General features: G+C 47.4%; 1 protein-coding gene across 2 annotated transcripts in view; it reads right to left on the reverse strand.

The window, feature by feature from the left end:
• The window catches only part of SLC5A11 (solute carrier family 5 member 11), a 40062-nt gene extending 21414 nt beyond the window's left edge, over positions 1-18648 (reverse strand). For both annotated transcript variants that reach the window (XM_058710434.1, XM_058710433.1), the window contains exons 1-7: positions 18461-18648; positions 14941-15012; positions 12599-12703; positions 11369-11428; positions 4620-4724; positions 3314-3419; positions 404-484 (exon numbers count right to left, since the gene is read on the reverse strand). In XM_058710434.1, the coding sequence (XP_058566417.1) occupies positions 404-484; positions 3314-3419; positions 4620-4724; positions 11369-11428; positions 12599-12703; positions 14941-15012; positions 18461-18595 (664 nt within the window). In that variant the 5' untranslated portion in view covers positions 18596-18648. The remainder of the gene's footprint in view (positions 1-403; positions 485-3313; positions 3420-4619; positions 4725-11368; positions 11429-12598; positions 12704-14940; positions 15013-18460) is intronic.
• Between the last annotated feature and the right edge of the window lie 965 nt (positions 18649-19613).

The raw sequence follows: 19613 nt of genomic DNA on the forward strand, positions 1-19613 counted from the left end.
GGCTCAGTTGGTTAAGCGTCCGACTTCAGCTCAGGTCATGATGTCCCGGTTCGTGAGTCGGAGCCCCGCGTCGGCTCTGTGCTAACAGTGCAGAGCCTGCTTGCGATTCTCTCTCTCCCTCTCTCTCTCTCTGCCCTTTCCCACCCCCACCCCCACCCCCTGGTGCTTTCTCTCTTTCTCAAAATAAATGGATAAACTTGAAAAAAAAAAAAAAACAGTAAATTTCCATAAGTTCAGTTCTCTTCCAGCTAAAACAACCATGTCTCAAGGAAATCATCCGTGATGGAATGCCCCAGGGGTATGCTTTTGGCAGCTGGGTTTGCTGATCCCCATGATGAGAGCAGATGTCCCTTCCTGAGAGAGGGCCTGTCACCCACCCAAGTGACCCTGGGGCCCCACTTACTGTAGCCCATCAGGATGAGTGCTCCTATAAGCATGATCAGAGTCTGCAGGGCATCCGTGTAGATCACAGCAGCCAGGCCACCTGGGGGTGGGGGTGGGAATAAGCATGGAGATGAGGGTCGGACACCCTGGGTAACAACAGAGAGAATCTGGAAGCTCAAGACCTAAGATTTCTTTTTTTTTTTTTTAATTTTTTTTCAACGTTTTTTATTTTTTATTTTTGGGACAGAGAGAGACAGAGCATGAACGGGGAAGGGGCAGAGAGAGAGGGAGACACAGAATCGGAAACAGGCTCCAGGCTCCGAGCCATCAACCCAGAGCCTGACGCGGGGCTCGAACTCACGGACCGCGAGATCGTGACCTGGCTGAAGTCGGACGCTTAACCGACTGCGCCACCCAGGCGCCCCAAGACCTAAGATTTCTTAGTGTTGTTTACAAAGATGGCCACAAGACCTCCTTCCTGGACACAGGCCCATGTTGCCTTGTGGCTTTCCTGCTCCTTTTCATGTTTTTTTTTTTTTTAATTTTTAAATGTTTGTTTTTGAGAGATAGAGAAAGAGAGATAGAGAGAGACAGCATGAATTGGAGAGGGGCAGAGAGAGAGAGACACACAGAATCCGAAGCAGGCTCCAGGCCCTGAGCTGTCAGCACAGAGCCTGACGCGGGGCTCGAACTCATGGACTGTGATTTCATGACCTGAGCCAAAGCTGAATGTTTAACCAACTGAGCCACCCAGGTTCTCCTGCTTTTCATGTTGATGTAAATAAAGCTGATTTCTCTATGTCTTAACTATGGGCTTGGCCAAATGACTTGCTTCGACCAACAGAATATGGGGGAGTGCTACTGTGCAGGCCTAAGCCTAGCCCTCAAGGGCCCTGAAGCTTCTGCTCTTGCTTAAGACCATTGTTTTACATCCTTATATCTGTAGGTGGTTCGTTACACAGTAATTTCTAACTGATTCAGGAAGTGATGCATGGGCTGTAGTCCCCAAGCTCTGAACAGCTTTATTTTTAACCCTGGAAAAAGGATATGAGTACTAGGTATTCAGAGCCCTAACAGGCTTCCTGAGCAGGCTCCTGTGGTTGGCCTCAGTGAATTCTTCTTACTTTTGCCACCTAGCATAGTCTTGGTAATGACAATAATGGCAGCAAATCTATCTGGCCAAGGCCATCTTTCTAGTCTCTTCCTTATACTATACCTCCTTCTTCCCAAAGGGAAAGGGATGTTTATCTGATCTGAGCATGTTTTACGAGTGGGCAAAGTCAGCGTGCAATAAAAAACATGGGCAGAGGTGTGGGGTTCTCTACCATGCCTCCTCCTTCCTGGCCAGCAGGAATAGGGCCCTGTCACAAATGGGCAGACACCCAGCCTAGACTCTTGTCCCAACTCTCTGCTGCCTGAGTGCAGTGATCCTGAAGCCGGGTGCCACTGAAACCCGCCGTCGTTTCTATACTGATGTTCACTGAACAATTTATCATGTGCCATGCACTCTGTTTAGTATTTTATTCAATTGTTCACCAAATATCTGGTGAGTGCCCTACCTAGCTCTCCATGGTAGGGATAGAGAAGCAAGCAAAACAGCATGTTCCCTGTCCTCATGGAGATTACAGTCTAATGGGACATGCAGACCAGGAAACGAAGGTAAATTGGCTACTGGGACTAGCCCTTCCCTTTCCCTGGGCTCCAGGCACACAGCTTCCATTAGTGTGGAACACTCTGAAAGATCCTTCAGGGGCCTTTGCATGGGTTTGATTTGACCGCTCTTGAGCTTAGAGCCTCCCATGGTGTTCCACAGCCCTTGGAGCAAAATCCAGGCTCATTTCATCTTTCATTTCCCTCAAGGCACTGGTTGCTGGCCTTTCCCCCATCCGCTGCTGAGCCACACGGGGGTGGGGGTGGGGGGGTGGCAATCCATCTCTGGCTGGTGGAAGTGGCCCCCCTGGAGGTTAGCGGGTCGCAGCTTGAGTCATCTGCTCATTCAGCGTCAGCCACATTGACCGCCTTTCTGTCCCCCAAACAAAGCATAAGTCTTTACATGTGCCCTTCTCCTGGCCTGGTCTTCTCTTCCTCTGTCCTTGTCTTTAAAGTTTCCTTCCTTTCATTTAAATGTGGTTCAGATGTCACCTTAGAAAGGCCTCTGAACATGCTATGTAAAGAAAAATAATAATAAAAAACCTCTCCTTACCCATCACTCCCCACCTCACCCTGCGTGGAACTTCCTTCACAGCACTTATCAGATTATAACAATACATCCTGATATAATTTATTGGTTTCCTTGTTCATTGTCTGTCTCCCCATCCCTATTAGAATAGAAGTTCCTTTGGGGTCAAGATTTTCCCTGTTTTGTCTATTGCTGCTCTACCTCATTTCCTAGCACGATGTCTAGCACATGTAGGTGATATCCAGACAGATTTGTGGAATGAGTTATATTATACGAAGAGGAAGCAGAGAAGGGTGAGCTGGACCAGAAGATGAAGATTAAAAGGTGAATATTCCAACACAGATATTTGTCAAGGCCATACTCTATGCCAGTCACTCTCCCGGAGTGTGGTTCCGACAGGGAAAAACGCTGCCGCACGTTATTCTCCGAGATTACAGTTGCTTACCATCTCACTTTGCAGAGTGCATGTGAATAGACACATGCCTCACTCGGTTTTCAATAAATAATTCTGCAGTAAATAAATGGAAAATAGCTTGATGCAATTGTGGTGCATTTTTCAATCCTCCCTCTAATCGGGAAGCCCTCTTCCCTTAGACAATGGCCAAGAGACACCATATTATCTGGGGTCATCGACTGAGGTGTAATGAATGGATGGTTTTAACACACTAGAACATCAGAAGATGGGCCAGGAAAAGATGGGGGCGGGGGTGGCCCACGGCCTCTCAGGCATCACCTCTCGTTCAGACACACCTGCAACGGTGTACAGAGCTGTGATGGCCAACAGCCCAACTATGGCCAGGTAGAGATCCAGGTGCAGAGACTGCTGAATAAAGATGGCACCCGCATACATGTCCACCTGTAGAGACATGAAGTTCACGGATGAATGAATGGATGGACATTTTCAGCGCAAGTTCCCCTAAGACTGGATTCCAGCAAACAGAAGAGTCCTACATTGTGCTTTCTTCAGCCACCTCTTCCTGTATCAAAGGTCTCAAACTGGGACCCTTGGGCAAGTACATTTGAGACCCATTCACTGGGCTAATACGACAACCTCCTCAGTGGCCCTCCTGCTGCTACTCCCGGTCTTTCTAGCCTCCATTCTCCACTTTGCAACCTTTATCAAATACCGCCATGAGTATATCATCCTTCTCCTGCCCATTAAAATTCTTCCGTGGCCCCCTACTGCCCCCAAGATAACGTCTACGTAAATAAGTTAGAGTTGCATGCCAGGCTTCATGGTCTGCTTGACCCTTGGCCTCATTTCCCTCACTCACTGCTTCCCTGCTTCCCTAACAAGCTATGCCATGTAGTTTGTAGTTCCCTGCTTCCCTAACAAGCTATGCCCATCCATGTCGCCGATGTTTTGCTTGCTCTAGTCCATCCATCGGGAACACCAGTCCCCTTTCTCTAGTTCGTAATCCTCCTTGGTCATAACTTCCCTGGTGACGGCTTCCCCACATCCGTAGCTTTCCACCAGACCCAGAGGCAGAATTCTGAAAGGATGCTGTCATCCAACGTCTGTCTTTCAAGCCTGCAGCTGGCATGGACTCAAGTTATTGTTGTTTGGATTGAATGGAATTCCTCTGCACCCCCTGCACTCCCTCACAAGAGACAGGCTCTCCTCAGCCCCAATTGGAAGTGGAGACAGCATCAGCTGAGTCACAGGCAGGCCTGGAGGCTGCAAGGCATCTGCTCTTGGCCTCTTTCTAGAGATTGGCCCATCCAACCAAAGTTCAAGGTGGAGCAGGCTCAACGGCCGCAGCCCATCTGATTAATAGCTGATCACTGTCTAATCCCAGGAGGAATATGACCGCTCCACCCAAGGGGTGACCTGCACCGTCTAGAGATGTTGCCAGAGAACCTTTGGCAGAACCTTCTCCCAACTTCTGCCCATGCTTGTCCTCTCCCTCCCACCCCTCCTACCCTCTGCTAACCTCCCAGAAGCCTGCCCAACAGAAGGAGGAAGTGCACAGGGAGGACACACTCCCAAGCAGTGGCTGTCGTTGATCTTCTCACCATGCCACAGGTACACGGCTGGGCTATGTCCCCACCTTACCGAGATCTTGGTGAAGATGTAGATAAACAGGTAGAGCACAGCCAAGATGATGGGGATCCTGTTGCCACCAAAGCGTTTCCTCAGGTATTCTGGCATCGTGGTGACCTAGGGGCCAGAGCTCAGTGGTCACCACATACCTGACTTTGGGCACATGGTCTCAGGGCACTGGCCCTTCCCTCCTCCCCAAACTCAGCAGCACCAATGGCCTTCTTGATCATAGGCCTAAGAAAGGAGGAGAAAATGGGGGCAGAGGGGTGGGGTGTGGAGGAATTGGGGAGGAACTGTGCAGGGGGATGTACCCAACTACCAATCCTATCCCAAAGTTTGCTATCTCTTATTAGTTACTTAATGTTTTCCTTTCAACCAGCTCACCTAAACAGTTAAATACATTTACCTAAACTTCAATTCACCATCATAAATGGAAAATCAACCCTAAATTTAAGAGAACCAGCAAAAATAAACAACGGGTAGTAAAATAAACACCGGGTAGTAAAACAATTCATTATTTTCTATTCCTTTCTGGGAACACCAAAGACTCTGGACCCTGAGCCTACTCATTTAAAAAAGAAAAAGAATGCTGGAGAAGTGTTGGATTGGTCTTGAAGACAGGCTAGGACCAATGTAAGGCTTCCCCCTTGAGCTCATCAAACAAGTGAAAGACAACAGAAAAGGAAGTAACTCCACCACGTGACTCAGTGTGGCGGGTCCCATGTCTGACACCTAAAAGCATCTCAAGAATCTCCATTCGTCCAGGTTCCAAACTTTGGGGAATTGCTCTATTCTAATCCTTTGGTCAGGGGGCACCTGGGTGGCTCACTCGGTGAACTGTCCTACTCCAGATCAGGTCATGATCCCATGTTGTGAGGTTGAGCCCCGCGTCGGGCTCTGTGCTGACAGCTCAGAGCCTGGAGCCTGCTTCAGATTCTGTGTCTCCCTCTCTCTCTCTCTCTGTCTCTCTGTCCCTCCCCATTTCATGCTTTGTATCTCTCTCTCAAAAATAAACATTAAAACAAAATTTAAATCTTTGGGCAGGTTACCAGCAAAAGCAGGGGATTCTAATAGCAGGCTCCAGGGTTGGCAGAAAGATGAGGGGGGGCACTGAATCATGGCGGCTCCCTATGCCCCAGGCTGGGTGGTCCAAAGTCAGATGTCATTACCATATGGGCACCCAAGTGACTGGGGTGTGCTACTGAAAACCACTGTTGAGGGTTTGGCATGTTCTTTCCCAATCTCCTCACCCTCACTGTACTCTAGCCCCAGACTTGCAGCTGAGACACTGCGACATCAAACCAATGGCTCTTCTGTGAGGTACTAGATCTTGGGATGGGGAAGGACCCAGTTATAAAGATATTTGCAGAAATGTTTGCAGCCTCTCCTCCAGGCTGTTGCTGCTTGGGTATCCCCAAGTCTAACCCAGGGAGGAGAAAATTAACAGGTCCCCCACCACAAGCTCATGAATGGCAAACCATCCATTTCGAGGTCAGATTGTGAAGGGATACTGGGAAAGACTAGATGGCTAGACTCGGTTCAAGAATAGTAAATAGTTGGGGCACCTGGGTGGCTCAGTCAGTTAAGCATCCGACTTCTGCTCAGGTCATGATCTCACCTCTTGGGTTCGAGCCCCGCGTCAGGCTCTGTGCTGACAGCTCAGAGCCTGGAGCCTGCTTCTGATTCTGTGTCTCTCTCTCTCTGCCCCTCCCCACTCATGTTCCGTCTCTTTCTGTCTCTCAAAAATGAATAAACATTAAAAAAAATTTAATAAATAAATAAGAATTGTAAATGGCTAATGGTAATCTGGGTATTCAAGAACCCAAGGGTGTATGGTGCAAAATTATTTCCACTTCGATGTATGCTTGAACGTCTTCTCACAATAAAATATTGGCCAAACAAAAAAAAAGAACTCCAGGAATAAATGGGCATTTTCAAATAGGAAAAAAGAAAAAAAGCTTCTCTTTCCTGCCCATCTCCCCCAGAGAACAATCTGGAACTCTGACTCTCATGTCTTCCCCTGGTTTTGCAGCAAGGTACCCACAACAGAGATTTTCCAGAAGCACATGCACTGACACTCTATCAAGGAATAACGCATGGGGACATTCAACCAGTACTGAACGGATGTGCCCGTGGTGATGGTGTGATAGCTGATTAAAGAGGACACGAAGAGCCTCAGTCCATTCAGTTGAGAGGAACGGGCTTCCCTGGCAGATTTACTGTCTGTGACCACAGCTGTTAAGCTGTCAAGGAGCTAAAAAGGCAATCTGCCAGCAAGCAAGGTTGAGAAAGACAGACAGACAGAGCCGAAGAGGTGAGGGACGGCCCACAGGCAGCACAGGAACCACCCTCTGGTTGTAGCTGGGTGAATGTTAAAAAAGAAGTAAATGCAGGGGCGCCTGGCTGGCTCAGTTGGTAGAGCATGCGACTCTTGATCTCAGGGTCATGAGTTCGAGCCCACGTTGGACGTGGAGCCTACTAAAAAAAAAAAAAAAAAAGAATAAGAAATAAATGCAGTAGGGGCGCCTGGGTGGCGCAGTCGGTTAAGCGTCCGACTTCAGCCAGGTCACGATCTCGCGGTCCGTGAGTTCGAGCCCCGCGTCAGGCTCTGGGCTGATGGCTCGGAGCCTGGAGCCTGTTTCCGATTCTGTGTCTCCCTCTCTCTCTGCCCCTCCCCCGTTCATGCTCTGTCTCTCTCTGTCCCAAAAATAAATAAAAAACGTTGAAAAAAAAAAAAAAAAAAAAAAAAAAAAAGAAATAAATGCAGTAAATGACTGCTGCCCTGGGGGGATGAGTACCCTAGTTCCTGAGGCCTCGCTGCTTGTGGGGCCCCTCCCTCCCAGACCCCCCATTTCCTGGGGCAGAGGACGGCAAGGGGCTTCCGGGACCTGCATACTGTCTCCCCCACCCCATTCCATCCAGACTGCCATACTTCCTCCTCCTGTAAATCCCCTCCCTCTTCCTCCGAAACCCCCGCCCCTTACCTCCAGCCTTCCCCAGGGCCCTGCCCAGGACTCAAGGGGATTCCAGCTCCTTCAAGGTCTTCCTTTTCTTGGAGACCCTTCCCCAGTGTGGAAGCAGCCACAGGGACAATGCAGAGAACCCACATGGGACACCTTGCATGGTGTCTCAGTCTGCTCAGCCCCGGCAAGAATGGGGCATTTCTGCTCCAGCCCCCACTTCCCTGACCCACACCTGGGCCTCGTCAGCCCCAGGACCCCATTCACCTCCGACGCCCCAAATGTTCATCAGTACAGCCCTCTCACTTGCTAACTCTGGTGATGCTTTGGGATCTGACCAAGACTTCTGGTCCCTAACCAGTGCCTCTTCTCTTGGGTGTTAGCTCATTCCTCATGTTCTTCCTTCTGAATCCATCAAAGACCCTGCTGCTGAGTTATTTCAACAATATTTAATTGCACATCTCCTGTGTACTAGGCACAACTCTAGGAGAGAACAGAAATGGTTCCCACTCTCCTAGAGCTTACAATCAAATGGGAGACGCACACAGTCTAGGAAAGTGGTTTTCAACCAAGGACGATTTTGTACCTCCCTAGGGAACGTTTGGCAATGCCTGGAGACGACTTGGCTGTCACAATTTAAGGTGTGGGGTGCTGCGAGCATCTACTTGGTAGAGACCAGGCATGCTGCGAACACCCTATAATGCAGAGTACCCCCTGAGACTGAGAAAGCTTGGTTTACTAGAAGAGGCACACAGTCTATTGGGAGACATCTGAGTTTCATAGCCACATGAGCTAATGCAAAGCAGCAAAGGCCACGATATGATGAAGAAGGAAATTTAACCTCATCAGGGAGGTCAGAGGGGCTTTTTGGAGGAACTATTGCTTAAAGTAGGATTTGAAAGATGAACAGGAGGTAACCTCCCTGTGAATGAAAAAGAAATTTCCAGCAAGAAGGGAAAGCATTGTAATGGTCACATCACGAGGTGAGGATGGGGAACTGATGGGACCTGGCATGCAGCTGACATTTGGCTCAATAAACGCATCTTCAATCAATGAATGAATGAACTGGTCTGTAAGTTTCCTGATGGGTGGCGTTAGCATTATCCCATTCTCAAACTACGGTGGACAAAAATCAGTATTACATGGATAATTGACTTAAATGTGAAAAGTTCTAAAAGACAATATAGGAAAATATCTTTATGACCTTGGAGTAGGAAAATATTTTTTAAACAGAACATGAAAGACAGGAAAAAGTGATAAATGTGACTACATTGCAGTTGAGAACTGTGTATCAAAAACATCATTAAGAGACTGGAAAGGCAAACCACAGAGTAGAAAAAGATAGATATATACATTTGCAACACATAAAACCACCCCAAGGGCTTGTTTCCAGAATATATAAAGAACCTCTACAAATCAATAAGAAGCTCTATAACCTAATAATAATTTTATTTATTTATTTTAATGTTTATTTATTTTTGACAGAGAGAGACAGAGCAAGAGTGGGGGGAGGGGCAGAGGGAGAGAGGAGACCCAGAATCTGAAACAGGCTCCAGGCTCTGAGCTGACAGCTCAGAGCCCGACGCGGGGCTCGAACTCACAGACCGCGAGATCATGACCTGAGCTGAAGTTGGATGCTCAACCGACTGAGCCACCCAGGCGCCCCTCACCTAATAATAATTTTAAAAAAGGTTGGCAAAAGCCCCAGACAAGTGACTTCCCCAAAGAGGAAATCCAAAGGGCCAAAAAAAATAAAAATAGAATTGTCAGTCGAAAGCGCATTGAGATTAGCAAGAATTTTAAAGTTGGAAAATACCAAGTGTTGGCAAGGATGTGAAGCAATGGAGCCAAGGGAATTTGCAGACACTGCTGGTGGGACTCTAAGCTGATAGAAATACTCTGGGGGATATTGGGGGAGTATGTAGCAAAGCCAGACAAACATACCCAATAGCCCAGACACTCATAGGTAGACACTCTCCATAAACACCTGTTTACATGCCTCAGGACACTTGTATAAATGCTCACGGGAGCATTAGTCATCACAGCCTAACACTGGGAACAACCTAAATGCCCACGAACAAAAGAATGGACAAACACATGGACACATGGGCTGTAGTCACACTACAGAAAACTACACAGCAAAAAAAAAAAAAAAAAAAAAAAAAAAAAAAAAAAAAAAAAATTAACACATCAACTAATGAAAGAATATGTTACCCTGATCCCGTATACGTTTTTTCAAAAGTAAATTAAACCAACTGTCTAATTATGCATAATGAAACCTGCAAAGAAAAGCAAAGGAGTTAACTCGATGAACTTCAAGGAGAAAGGAAGGCATGGTCACGTGCTAAAGGCACACAGGGGAGGTTAGGTTTTATGTCTTGATCCGGGTGTTTATTTTACGATAGTTTATTAAGCTGTGCATCTGTGTTTTATCACGTTTTCAATGTATTTATTTCCCAATAAAAATGGGGTGGGTAGATTTTTTCTTTTAAGTTTCTTTAAATATTCTTCTAAGTTTATTTATTTAAGAGAGAGTGAGAGAGCAGGGGAAGGCAGAGAGAGAGAGAGAGAGAGAGAGAGAAAATCCGAAGCAGGCTCCACACGGTCAGCACAGAGCCTGATGCAAGGGTTGAACTCACAAACTGTGAGATCATGACCTGAGCCAGTATCAAGAGTTGGACGCTTAACCAACTGAGCCACCCAGGCGCCCCTACTTTGTGTAGTTTTTAATTGCCATAATCAAAAGTTAAAATCAGTTCTTGCCTTATGAATGGTCCTGAGTATGATCTTCCCCCGTGTGGTAGAACCTTTGGAGCAGAAATAAATCTAGACAGTATGAGTGACATAAAGCTGTCAGATCAGAAACAATTTTTTAAACTACTTTTTCAAAATAGTCTAAAGCAGGGGTGCCTGGTGGTTCAGTCAGTTAAACGTCCGATTCTTTTTTGCTTTTAATTTTAATGTTTAATCTTTGAGAGAAAGAGAGAGAGCGAGAGAGAAAGCAAGAGCAGGGTAGGGGCAGAGAGAGAAGGAGACACAGAATCCGAAGCAGGCTCCAGGCTCTGAGCTGTCAGCACAGAGCCCGACGTGGGGCTCAAACAACCTGAGCCAAAGTTGGACGCTTAACCGACTAAGCCACCCAGGCGCCCCATAAATGTCCGACTCTTGATTTCAGCTGTCATGATCTCACATTTGGTGAGTTCGGGCTCTGTCTTGGGCTCTACACGGACAGCATGACAGCATGAAGTCTGCTTGGGATTCTCTCTCTCCCTGCTCATGCTCTCTCTCTCTCTCAAAATAAATAAACTTAAAAACATATACACATATGTATGTATGTATGTGTATATACATATATAGATAGATATAGATATAGAGATATAGATAGATAGATATCTTAAGTCTAAAGCAGCATTGTTATTTGGGAACAAACATTTTGACCCTTCGCATCTGCCAGAAAGAACTCAGTTTTTACAGCTCTGTGTGCAAAGGAAGAAAAACCGTAATATGTTACCGCCTACACATGTCAAAGACACCACGAGCCTCACACCGGTGTGTTCGCATTGAAAAGAGATGCTTCTGGGCTCCCGTCTCCTCCAGCCTGTGTGCATCTTCATCATCGGTCACCAGGTGGGAGCTGCCAAGGGCGGGGCTCCCCTGGTCTCACCTGTGCGGCGTCCCTTGCCATGCAAGGACAGACCTCCCGGGGACTAAGGGAGGTCGTCAGGGGGGAAGAAGGGAATGCAGGGGTGACCCTTCCAAAGGGTTTCTCAGCCCACGGCACCCCAACTCCCCCACACTCACCTGACCAGCGATGTAGATGGGCAGGAAGATCCAGGCCAACATCAGCACGGAGAACAAGCCCTGCCCGGGGAAAAGAGAGTCAGGACTCGGCTCCCACCAACCTCAAGGCGCTCATCTGGATCTCCCTCTGCCCCTGGAGGTAGCCAGGCCTGGCTCCACCTCTGGTTCAGTCTGCGTACCTCACCCTCCCTGGACCATCATATTTCCACGTTTAAGTGGCAGAAGGGGACGAAGGAGGGAAGAGTGGAAATAGAAGCTTTTCCGTCACTCCTCATCCGGTGTCACCCTAAACCTCACGTCCTCCCCCTTCCTCTAGGCGTATCCCCTCCCTCGTTGAGCCAGGCTGGGCTTTGTAAGGGATCCCACCATACGGTAACGCGTGTAGTGTAGGCCGCAGGGTAGAATGAGCACTTTAAAAATATTAGTCACAGGGCGCCTGGGTGGCTCAGTAGGTTAAGTGTCCAACTCTTGCTTTCGGCTCAGGTCAGAGTTCACGAGTTCAAGACCTGCAGTGGGTTCTACACCGATGGTGCAGAGTCTGCTTGGGATTCTCTCTCTCTTTCTCTGCCACTCCCCTGCTCACATTCTCTCTCTCTCTCTCAAAATAAATAAACTGGCTGGCTCAGTCAGTGGAGCATATGACTCTTGATCTAGGAGTTGTAAGGTCACGCCCCATGTTAGGCATAGAGCTTATCTGTAAATAAAATAAATAAATAAATAAGTAAATCGTTTGTTTCAAAGAAAGTTAGTCACTATGAGGATGAAAATCACCACTAACAGTGCAAGCCCTCCTCCTCAGTGAAAATCATATCCTTCACGAGCCGTGCGCCATAGGACAGTGCGTCCTCGCTCTTGGGCATCCGGGCAAGATAGGTCAAAGCACCACACCACAGATGTCACCTGCTTTTTGTGATACACAGAAAATCCCTCTGGTCCCGGGACACCTTCTGGCTTCTGCATCCGCAGGGAAGGGATTCGGAGCCCTCTTCTCCCACACAGTGGTTTATTATTAGGGTCCTGACCTTACCGGCCAGCACCGGGCACACCCACGCAAGCCAGAAGCCTGCGGGTCAAACTAGTTTTAGCTGGCGAGGGGTACCCTTGATGCTTCCTGCTTGTCTCCTCGTGAAGTACTGCTCCATTTTTACAAGTACGGGGCATTCACACTGTCCCCCAGGGTCACCTACTGGGCAAAGGGTGAGCTGTAGACACCCCTGGTAAGATACTTACATTCAACTCATAAGCAGTTACGGAAAGGCCCGCAGCAGCACCCGACCCTGCCAGGCCTACAAAATGCCCACTTCCGACATTGCTGGCAAACAATGACGCACCCACCTGTAGGGAGACAGACAAGTCAGATCCTGGAGCCAAGGTCTACAGTATCTTCTCCCCACCCCCAGTTCTTCCCGTGCTCCAAAGGGACCAAGACAGAAGGAGAAATAGAGAAGGCAGGGCCATCCCTAGCCCAGCTGGCATCTTCCTTTTTTTCAAATTAGAAAGACTCGTCTTCCCCCAAACTCTCTTACTTCCATCTATCAGTTATTGGCACAGTAAGTATGCATCTTTATGATGCCTAAAATGTGAATCATACCCCATAGGGTAGTGCAGTGCACAACACGAACAACTGTATGCATCGTCCCTGGGGGAAAGGATGACAGGTATTGTGGAAGGTGCTTCATGAGGAGAATCAGGAAGCCTTTGTTATATATCCCAGTTCTGTTTCTACCTTGGCAAAGTAAATAGTTCTCCTTCTGGTAGAACATTAAGTGGCCAAGCCTATACTCAATGGCCCCAATCCCTGGTCTCAACAGATTGAACCAGACACCCCAGTTACTTGGCCCAAAGTAGGTAAATGACATTTTCTCTCCTAAGAATCTGGAACTGGGACACCATCTCCGTTACTAAATCCTAGCTAGTTTCTCTCACTGAGGCCTATAGTCTCTTGATTAAACATAGAGCTTGGTCAGCGATGAAAGACTGATGAAGGTATATTAGCACCAAACTGTGACTTTTTCTTTTATGCAGTCAGGAGGAGTGACGTAGAATAGGAAAGGGATGATGTTCACACTATGCTATCTGAAGTTATTTAATGCTATGTCAGTGTGCAGCTGGAAAATCTTAGAGCGACTGTTACTCATACTTTGGGAAACACTCGAATACAAGCTCCTTGAGGGTGAAGACCAGCTTACTGATGTGTTGGACACAGTGCCAGACATCCTCCTTGGTGAATATATATTTTTAGGGAATTTGTTGAACATATAATGCAAAGCATGTCGTTGGTACCTTTTGAGAACAGTATGGTCATTGTCTCGACACATTTCACTGATCAGGGGCTCAGATACCACTTGTCTGTCTGCACCTTAAACCCTACATCTTTTGGACTCAGTGCGAATGGGAGCAGTCCTTCCTCTTCTTAGTTCAAAGATTCCACTCTTATTTCAGGAGATTCTAAGTAAACTATTATCCCTGACCATCCATGACGTAGGCAGGCCCATACACACCTGGGTGCGTGTGTGTGTGTGTGTATGTGTGTGTGCACGTGCATGCTGTATTTGGCAATGCCCTGAGGTCCACTCGAAAAGAAAACACCAATTGGACTGCTGTGTTTGTTATTTGTGTTTTCAACATCCATTCCGCCTTGTCCCAGTAACGCTTTCTAGCCCCTTCCCATCTCATCGCATATGCTTGAGGACAGTTTCCAAGCTCCACCCCCCCCCACCCCCCGCCCCAGCTCAGGCATTGAGTGTGTGACCCAGGCTTGAGCCAATTAGCACATCAAACTACCCTGGTCACAGTGACTGGCACAGAGGTGGGCATGGGACACATTCGGAGATGAGATATTTTCCATGCTCTTCCGTGCACTGGGACTTGAGAGGATGAGAAGCTTAGAGCAAACTCTGCCATCCTGTTGCCATGAAGTTGACTCTGTTTGGGGAACAGCGCTCATCCAGAAGAAGAGAAATTGATACGGAGGAAAGGAAGAGAGGGAGGGAGGGAGGGAGGAAGGGAGGAAGGGAGGAAAGAAGGGAGGGAAGGAGGGAGGGAAGGAGGGAGGGAGGGAGGGAGGAAGGAAGGAAGGAAAGAAGGAAGGAAGGAAGGAAGGAAGGAAGGGAGGAAGGGAGGAAGGAAGGAAAGAAGGGAGAGAGGGAGGGAAAGAGGGAGGGAGGAAGGGAGGAAAGAAGGGAGGGAGGGAGGAAGGGAGGAAGGGAGGAAAGAAGGGAGGGAAGGAGGGAGGAAGGGAGGGAGGAAGGAAGGAAGGAAGGAAAGAAGGAAGGAAGGAAGGAAGGAAGGAAGGAAGGAAGGAAGGAAGGGAGAGAGGGAGGGAAAGAGGGAGGGAGGAAGGAAAGGTTAAAGAGAGGAAGAGAGGGAGGGATGGAAACCAGGTCCTAATGATATCACTTGAGCCCTTGCACTCAACCATACCTGAAACCAGCCTAACTGATTGAGTTGGAGCTAAGCCTTCTCTAGACCGTGGCTTCACACAACGTGCAACCCGGGTCCTGAGAGACCAAAGGCTAGACAGACCATCAGCATGTGAAGAAGCGACTTCAATTGAACCAAAGACCACTTACTGGCCACCACACCATGTCCCCTCCAGCTAGGAAGTAGCCTTTCACTGTGTCTCTTTTGGTCTTCACTGTGGACTGAAACAAAGAAGAAGGGTGGGTAACAGTCAGAGGCATCCCGAAGTGCCAAAGCCATGGAAAACCAACTGGGAGTCCAGCAGGCCAGATCTGGACAGCAAATATAGGGTGCTTTGGACCCACGGTTTTTAAGATTTTAATTTGAATGCTTTAGAGGAGACAAATTCTTCAGGTCAATACAACCCCTGCTCATCGCTAGGATAGCTCATAAGGGGCACCATTTATTGAGTGTTAGTGCTACATAGTGTCACAGGAGCACAGCCATCAGACGCCCCTAAGCATCTCTGCGCTTTAGCTCATGTTAATCCTTACAAACTCCTATGAAGTTGGTATCATGAGGCCCATCTAACAGATGAAGAAAATGAGACTCAGAAGTAAAGTCACTCTAGTGCCATTGTTTCCTGAGAGCGGAAGTGCCGGGAATTCAGGTCCAGGTCAGCCTTGGGAGCCCATGTCCTTAACCGGCCAACAAAACCGTCTTTAGAAGGAGTGAGCTTCTAAGCATCGAAGGTGTTCGAATAGACACATTTCGGCTGCTAAGTGGCTTGTCTGATCTTGGCAAGCAGTTGCACGTCTCTGAGCCTGGGTGCGAACGCTGGTGAGGGGATTCTTACTGGATAGGACATGGCAGGAAATGGTACCTTTTCATCCCTGCAAATGACCTTGCTATAGAAAACAGAACCTGAGGGTCATTCCGGCTCATTCCTGACACAGGAAGTATTTTTTTAAAATAAAGAACTCCAGGGGCGCCTGGGTGGCTCAGTCGGTTAAGCGTCCGATTTCACTCAGGTCATGATCTCACGGTCCGTGAGTTCGAGCCCCGCGTCGGGCTCTGTGCTGACTGCTCAGAGCCTGGAGCCTGTTTCAGATTCTGTGTCTCCCTCTCTGTCTGACCCTCCCCCGTTCATGTTCTGTCTCTCTCTGTCTCAAAAATAAATAAACATTAAAAAAAATTTTTTTTTAATAATAAAAAATAAATAAATAAAAAATAAAATAAAGTAAAATAAAGAACTCCCGGGGCACCTTGGTGGCTCAGCAGGTTAAGTGTCCTCCAGCTCAGATCATGATCTCACGGTTCATGAGTTCGAGCCCCACATTGGGCTCTGTGCTGACAGCGTGGAGCCTGCTTGGGATTCTCTGTCTCTCTCTCTCTCTCTCTCTCTCTCAAAATAAATAAATAAACTTAATTTTTTTTTTTAAATAAAGAACTCCTTGAAAGGGATTATCTAAATCCAGGGCTCCCAAACTAGTAATATATCAGAGACTCCTGGTCCTCTTGTGAAAATACCGATTCCCAGTGCCTCCAACCTCACCCTAACTTAACCCTGACCCCAAGGCTGTCTGACACGAAAACTCTTACTCTCAACAATGTCTCCTCCGTCTCACTATGTCCTGCTAAGAGCGGAGGGCAGGGGAGTGTGCAGAGAAAGGTCTTTGGAACGTCCAGCACTTGCATCCCCTTGTTGACTTGGAGGAGGAAAAGCTAAGGGGTAGGAGTAGAAAAATGATGTATAAATAGTTGGAGCAAAGTGGGGACACCTTGGGGCTCAGCTTTCAAGTCTTTTGTACCAAATGGCCTAAAACCCAGATAGCAGTATCTTCTCTTCAGCATCCTTATCCCAAAATTACTCATGTTCTGAGCATGGAAGGAGTTCCTAGGGGCACCTGGCTGGCTCAGTCAGAGGAGGGGCATGTCATTCTTGATCTTGGGGTCACGAGTCTGAGCCCCATGCCAGGTGTAGAGATTACGTAAACAAATAAGAACTTTAAAAGAATAAAGAATTCCCAGAAGTTGGTAAGTAAAAGAACAAGAACCTAATGAAAATGGGAAAAATATATGAAACCGTGCATCACAGAATGGAATGAAGTGGTCTTTAAACATATGTAAGGGTGTCCAGCCTCATTTATTGTAAGATAAATGCAATTTTTTTAGAGAGAGGGAGCGTGAGTGGGGGAGAGGGGCAGAGGGAGAGAGAATCCCAAGCAGGCTCCGTGCTGTCAGCACAGAGCCCAACACAGGGCTTGAACTCTCAGACCGTAACATCATGACCTGTGCCAAAGTTCTATGCTCAACCAACGGAGCCACCCAGGCACCCCAATCCTGTGCAACTTTTAAAAAGACAAGGAAGCTTCTATGCACTGATATGAAAAGATATCCCAGAGATCATGATAGGTGAAAAACAGCAAGGTAAAAAAACAACAGTATAATAACCTACTTCCTATTTAAGAAAGAGGTAAATATACATGATAATATTTGCTTGGATTTCCATAAGGAAACTGAAATTAATGTACAAACAAGGTTACAACAGTGGTTACTCGTGAAGGGAAGGGTAGTAGTGAAATTTTCACTATGTTTTTTTTTAATGTTTATTTATTTCTTTTCTTTTCTTTTCTTTTTTTTAGTGTTTATTCATTTTGAGAGAGAGAGAGAGAGTGGGGGAAGGGCAGAGAGAAAGGGAGAGAGAGAACCCAAAGCAGGCTCCGGGCTATCAGTGCAGAATCTGACTCAGGGCTCGAACTCACAAACCTTGAGATCATGACTCCTGAGCCAAGAACAAAAGTCGGGACACTCAACCAACTGAGCCACCCAGACCCCCCCTAAGTTGCTTTTATTTGAACGCTGTGACTGTATTGCCTTAAAAAAAAAAAAAAAAAAACCCAAAAAACTGGGGCGCGTGGGTGGCTCAGTCGGCTAAGCGTCCGACTTCAGCTCAGGTCATGATCTCAACAGTTTGTGGGTTGAAGCCCCGTGTCGGGCTCTGTGCTGAAGGCATGGAGCCTGGAGCCCACTTTGAGTTGTGTGTCTCTCCGTGTCTCTTTGTCCCTCCCCTGTCCTTGCTCACACTCTGTCTCTCTCTCTCTCAAAAATAAAAAACATTAAAAAAATTGTTTGTTTGGTTTTTTTTCAACGTTTTTTTTTATTTTATTTTTGGGACAGAGAGAGACAGAGCATGAACGGGGGAGGGGCAGAGAGAGAGGGAGACACAGAATCAGAAACAGGCTCCAGGCTCTGAGCCATCGGCCCAGAGCCTGATGCGGGGCTCGAACTCACGGAACGCGAGATCGTGACCTGGCTGAAGTTGGACGCTTAACCGACTGCGCCACCCAGGCGCCCCTAAAAAAATTGTTTTAAAAAGCTTCCTTTAAAAAAGAAAAAAGAATATGGGCTTCAAAGTGAAGGAGATATGGATTCTAACCCAGCTGTGCTAACTTACTAACATACAAAGAGTTTCCATTTTTGAGCCTCAGTGTCCTTATCTATAAAATGGGTACAGCAGTACCCATGTCTTCATAGACATCTGTGCAAATTACATGACATAGCATGAGATGGAAGTGCCTAAGATAGCACCTGACCCACGGTCAACTCTGTATTTTTACAAGTTTAAAGTTCTAATTGCTTTACGACCTTGGGCGAGTTTCTTCCTCTGCCTCCTCTGGCCTGGCTTACCCAAAGTCCAACAGCCAGGACGAAGAGGAAGTACAGAACCAACACCGCGATGTCACCTGGCTCCAGGCTCCTCTGGGGAAAAGCCTCCAGGGGATCGGACTCCATGGGCTGAGGACTGCCGGAGCTGCTCTCCATGGTCCTGAGCAAACTTTCAATCCTGCGGGAAGTGCAAAAGCGGGTCAGATGCCAGCACCCTCTGCGCGGCTACCTCCTTGGAGCAAGCGAAAGGACACCTGTGGAGACATGTGTAGTGGGGACAGATCTCCCAGGAAGGCAGATCCACCCACCCATCCACCCATCCATCCATCCATTCACTCATTCATTCAGCAAACGAATGATTTGAAGTCACATCAAATCAACAGCTACTTTTTAGCAACTCAGCCACTCACTCGGCAAAATACTAAGAACAAACTGTGAACAGTACAGATGGTTTCATCATCCCATCCCACTTCAGGAGCACATGACCAAGAGTGAGAGTAAAACAAGACACTGGAGTTATTTCCCATTTCTGAGGAACCTCGGAGGTGGGCAAGAGTCGAGCCAACATCTTGTCTGAGGGTCGGCGGGACACTAGTCTTGTTCCAATGTCGGCCAGGCCCGTAAAACTGAATATATTTTGTAATATATATAGCACCTCCTACATCATTCTAAGTGTTTACAAACCTGTAAAGTGGGCACTATTGTTTTCATCCCATTTTACAGATGGCAAAATTGAGACACAGGGAACTTGTCTAAGATTAATATGGCTCAAGTGGCAGAGACAGGACTTGAAGGCAAATAATCTTGCTCCAGAATCCATGCCTTGAACCACTGTGTCCTCGGCTGTTTCTCAGTATACTGTACTTCTGTGGGCAATTTCAGGGATTCCTACGGGGAACAGAATGTCCCCCTCAAGGATGGGCACCTTCTAATCCTCAGAACCTGTGAATATGTTAAGTTACATGGCCAAAAGACAATTGAGTTTACAAACAGAATGAAGGTTGCCAGTCAGCTCTCCTTAAAATTGGGAGATTTAAAAAAAAAAAAAATTAAAAAAAAAAAATGGGGCGCCTGGGTGGCTCAGTCGGTTAAGCGTCCGACTTCGGCTCAGGTCACGATCTCGCGGTATGTGAGTTCAAGCCCCGCGTCGGGCTCTGTGCTGACTGCTCAGAGC

This window comes from Neofelis nebulosa, chromosome 18 (assembly GCF_028018385.1).
Source record: "Neofelis nebulosa isolate mNeoNeb1 chromosome 18, mNeoNeb1.pri, whole genome shotgun sequence".
NCBI lineage: Eukaryota > Metazoa > Chordata > Mammalia > Carnivora > Felidae > Neofelis > Neofelis nebulosa.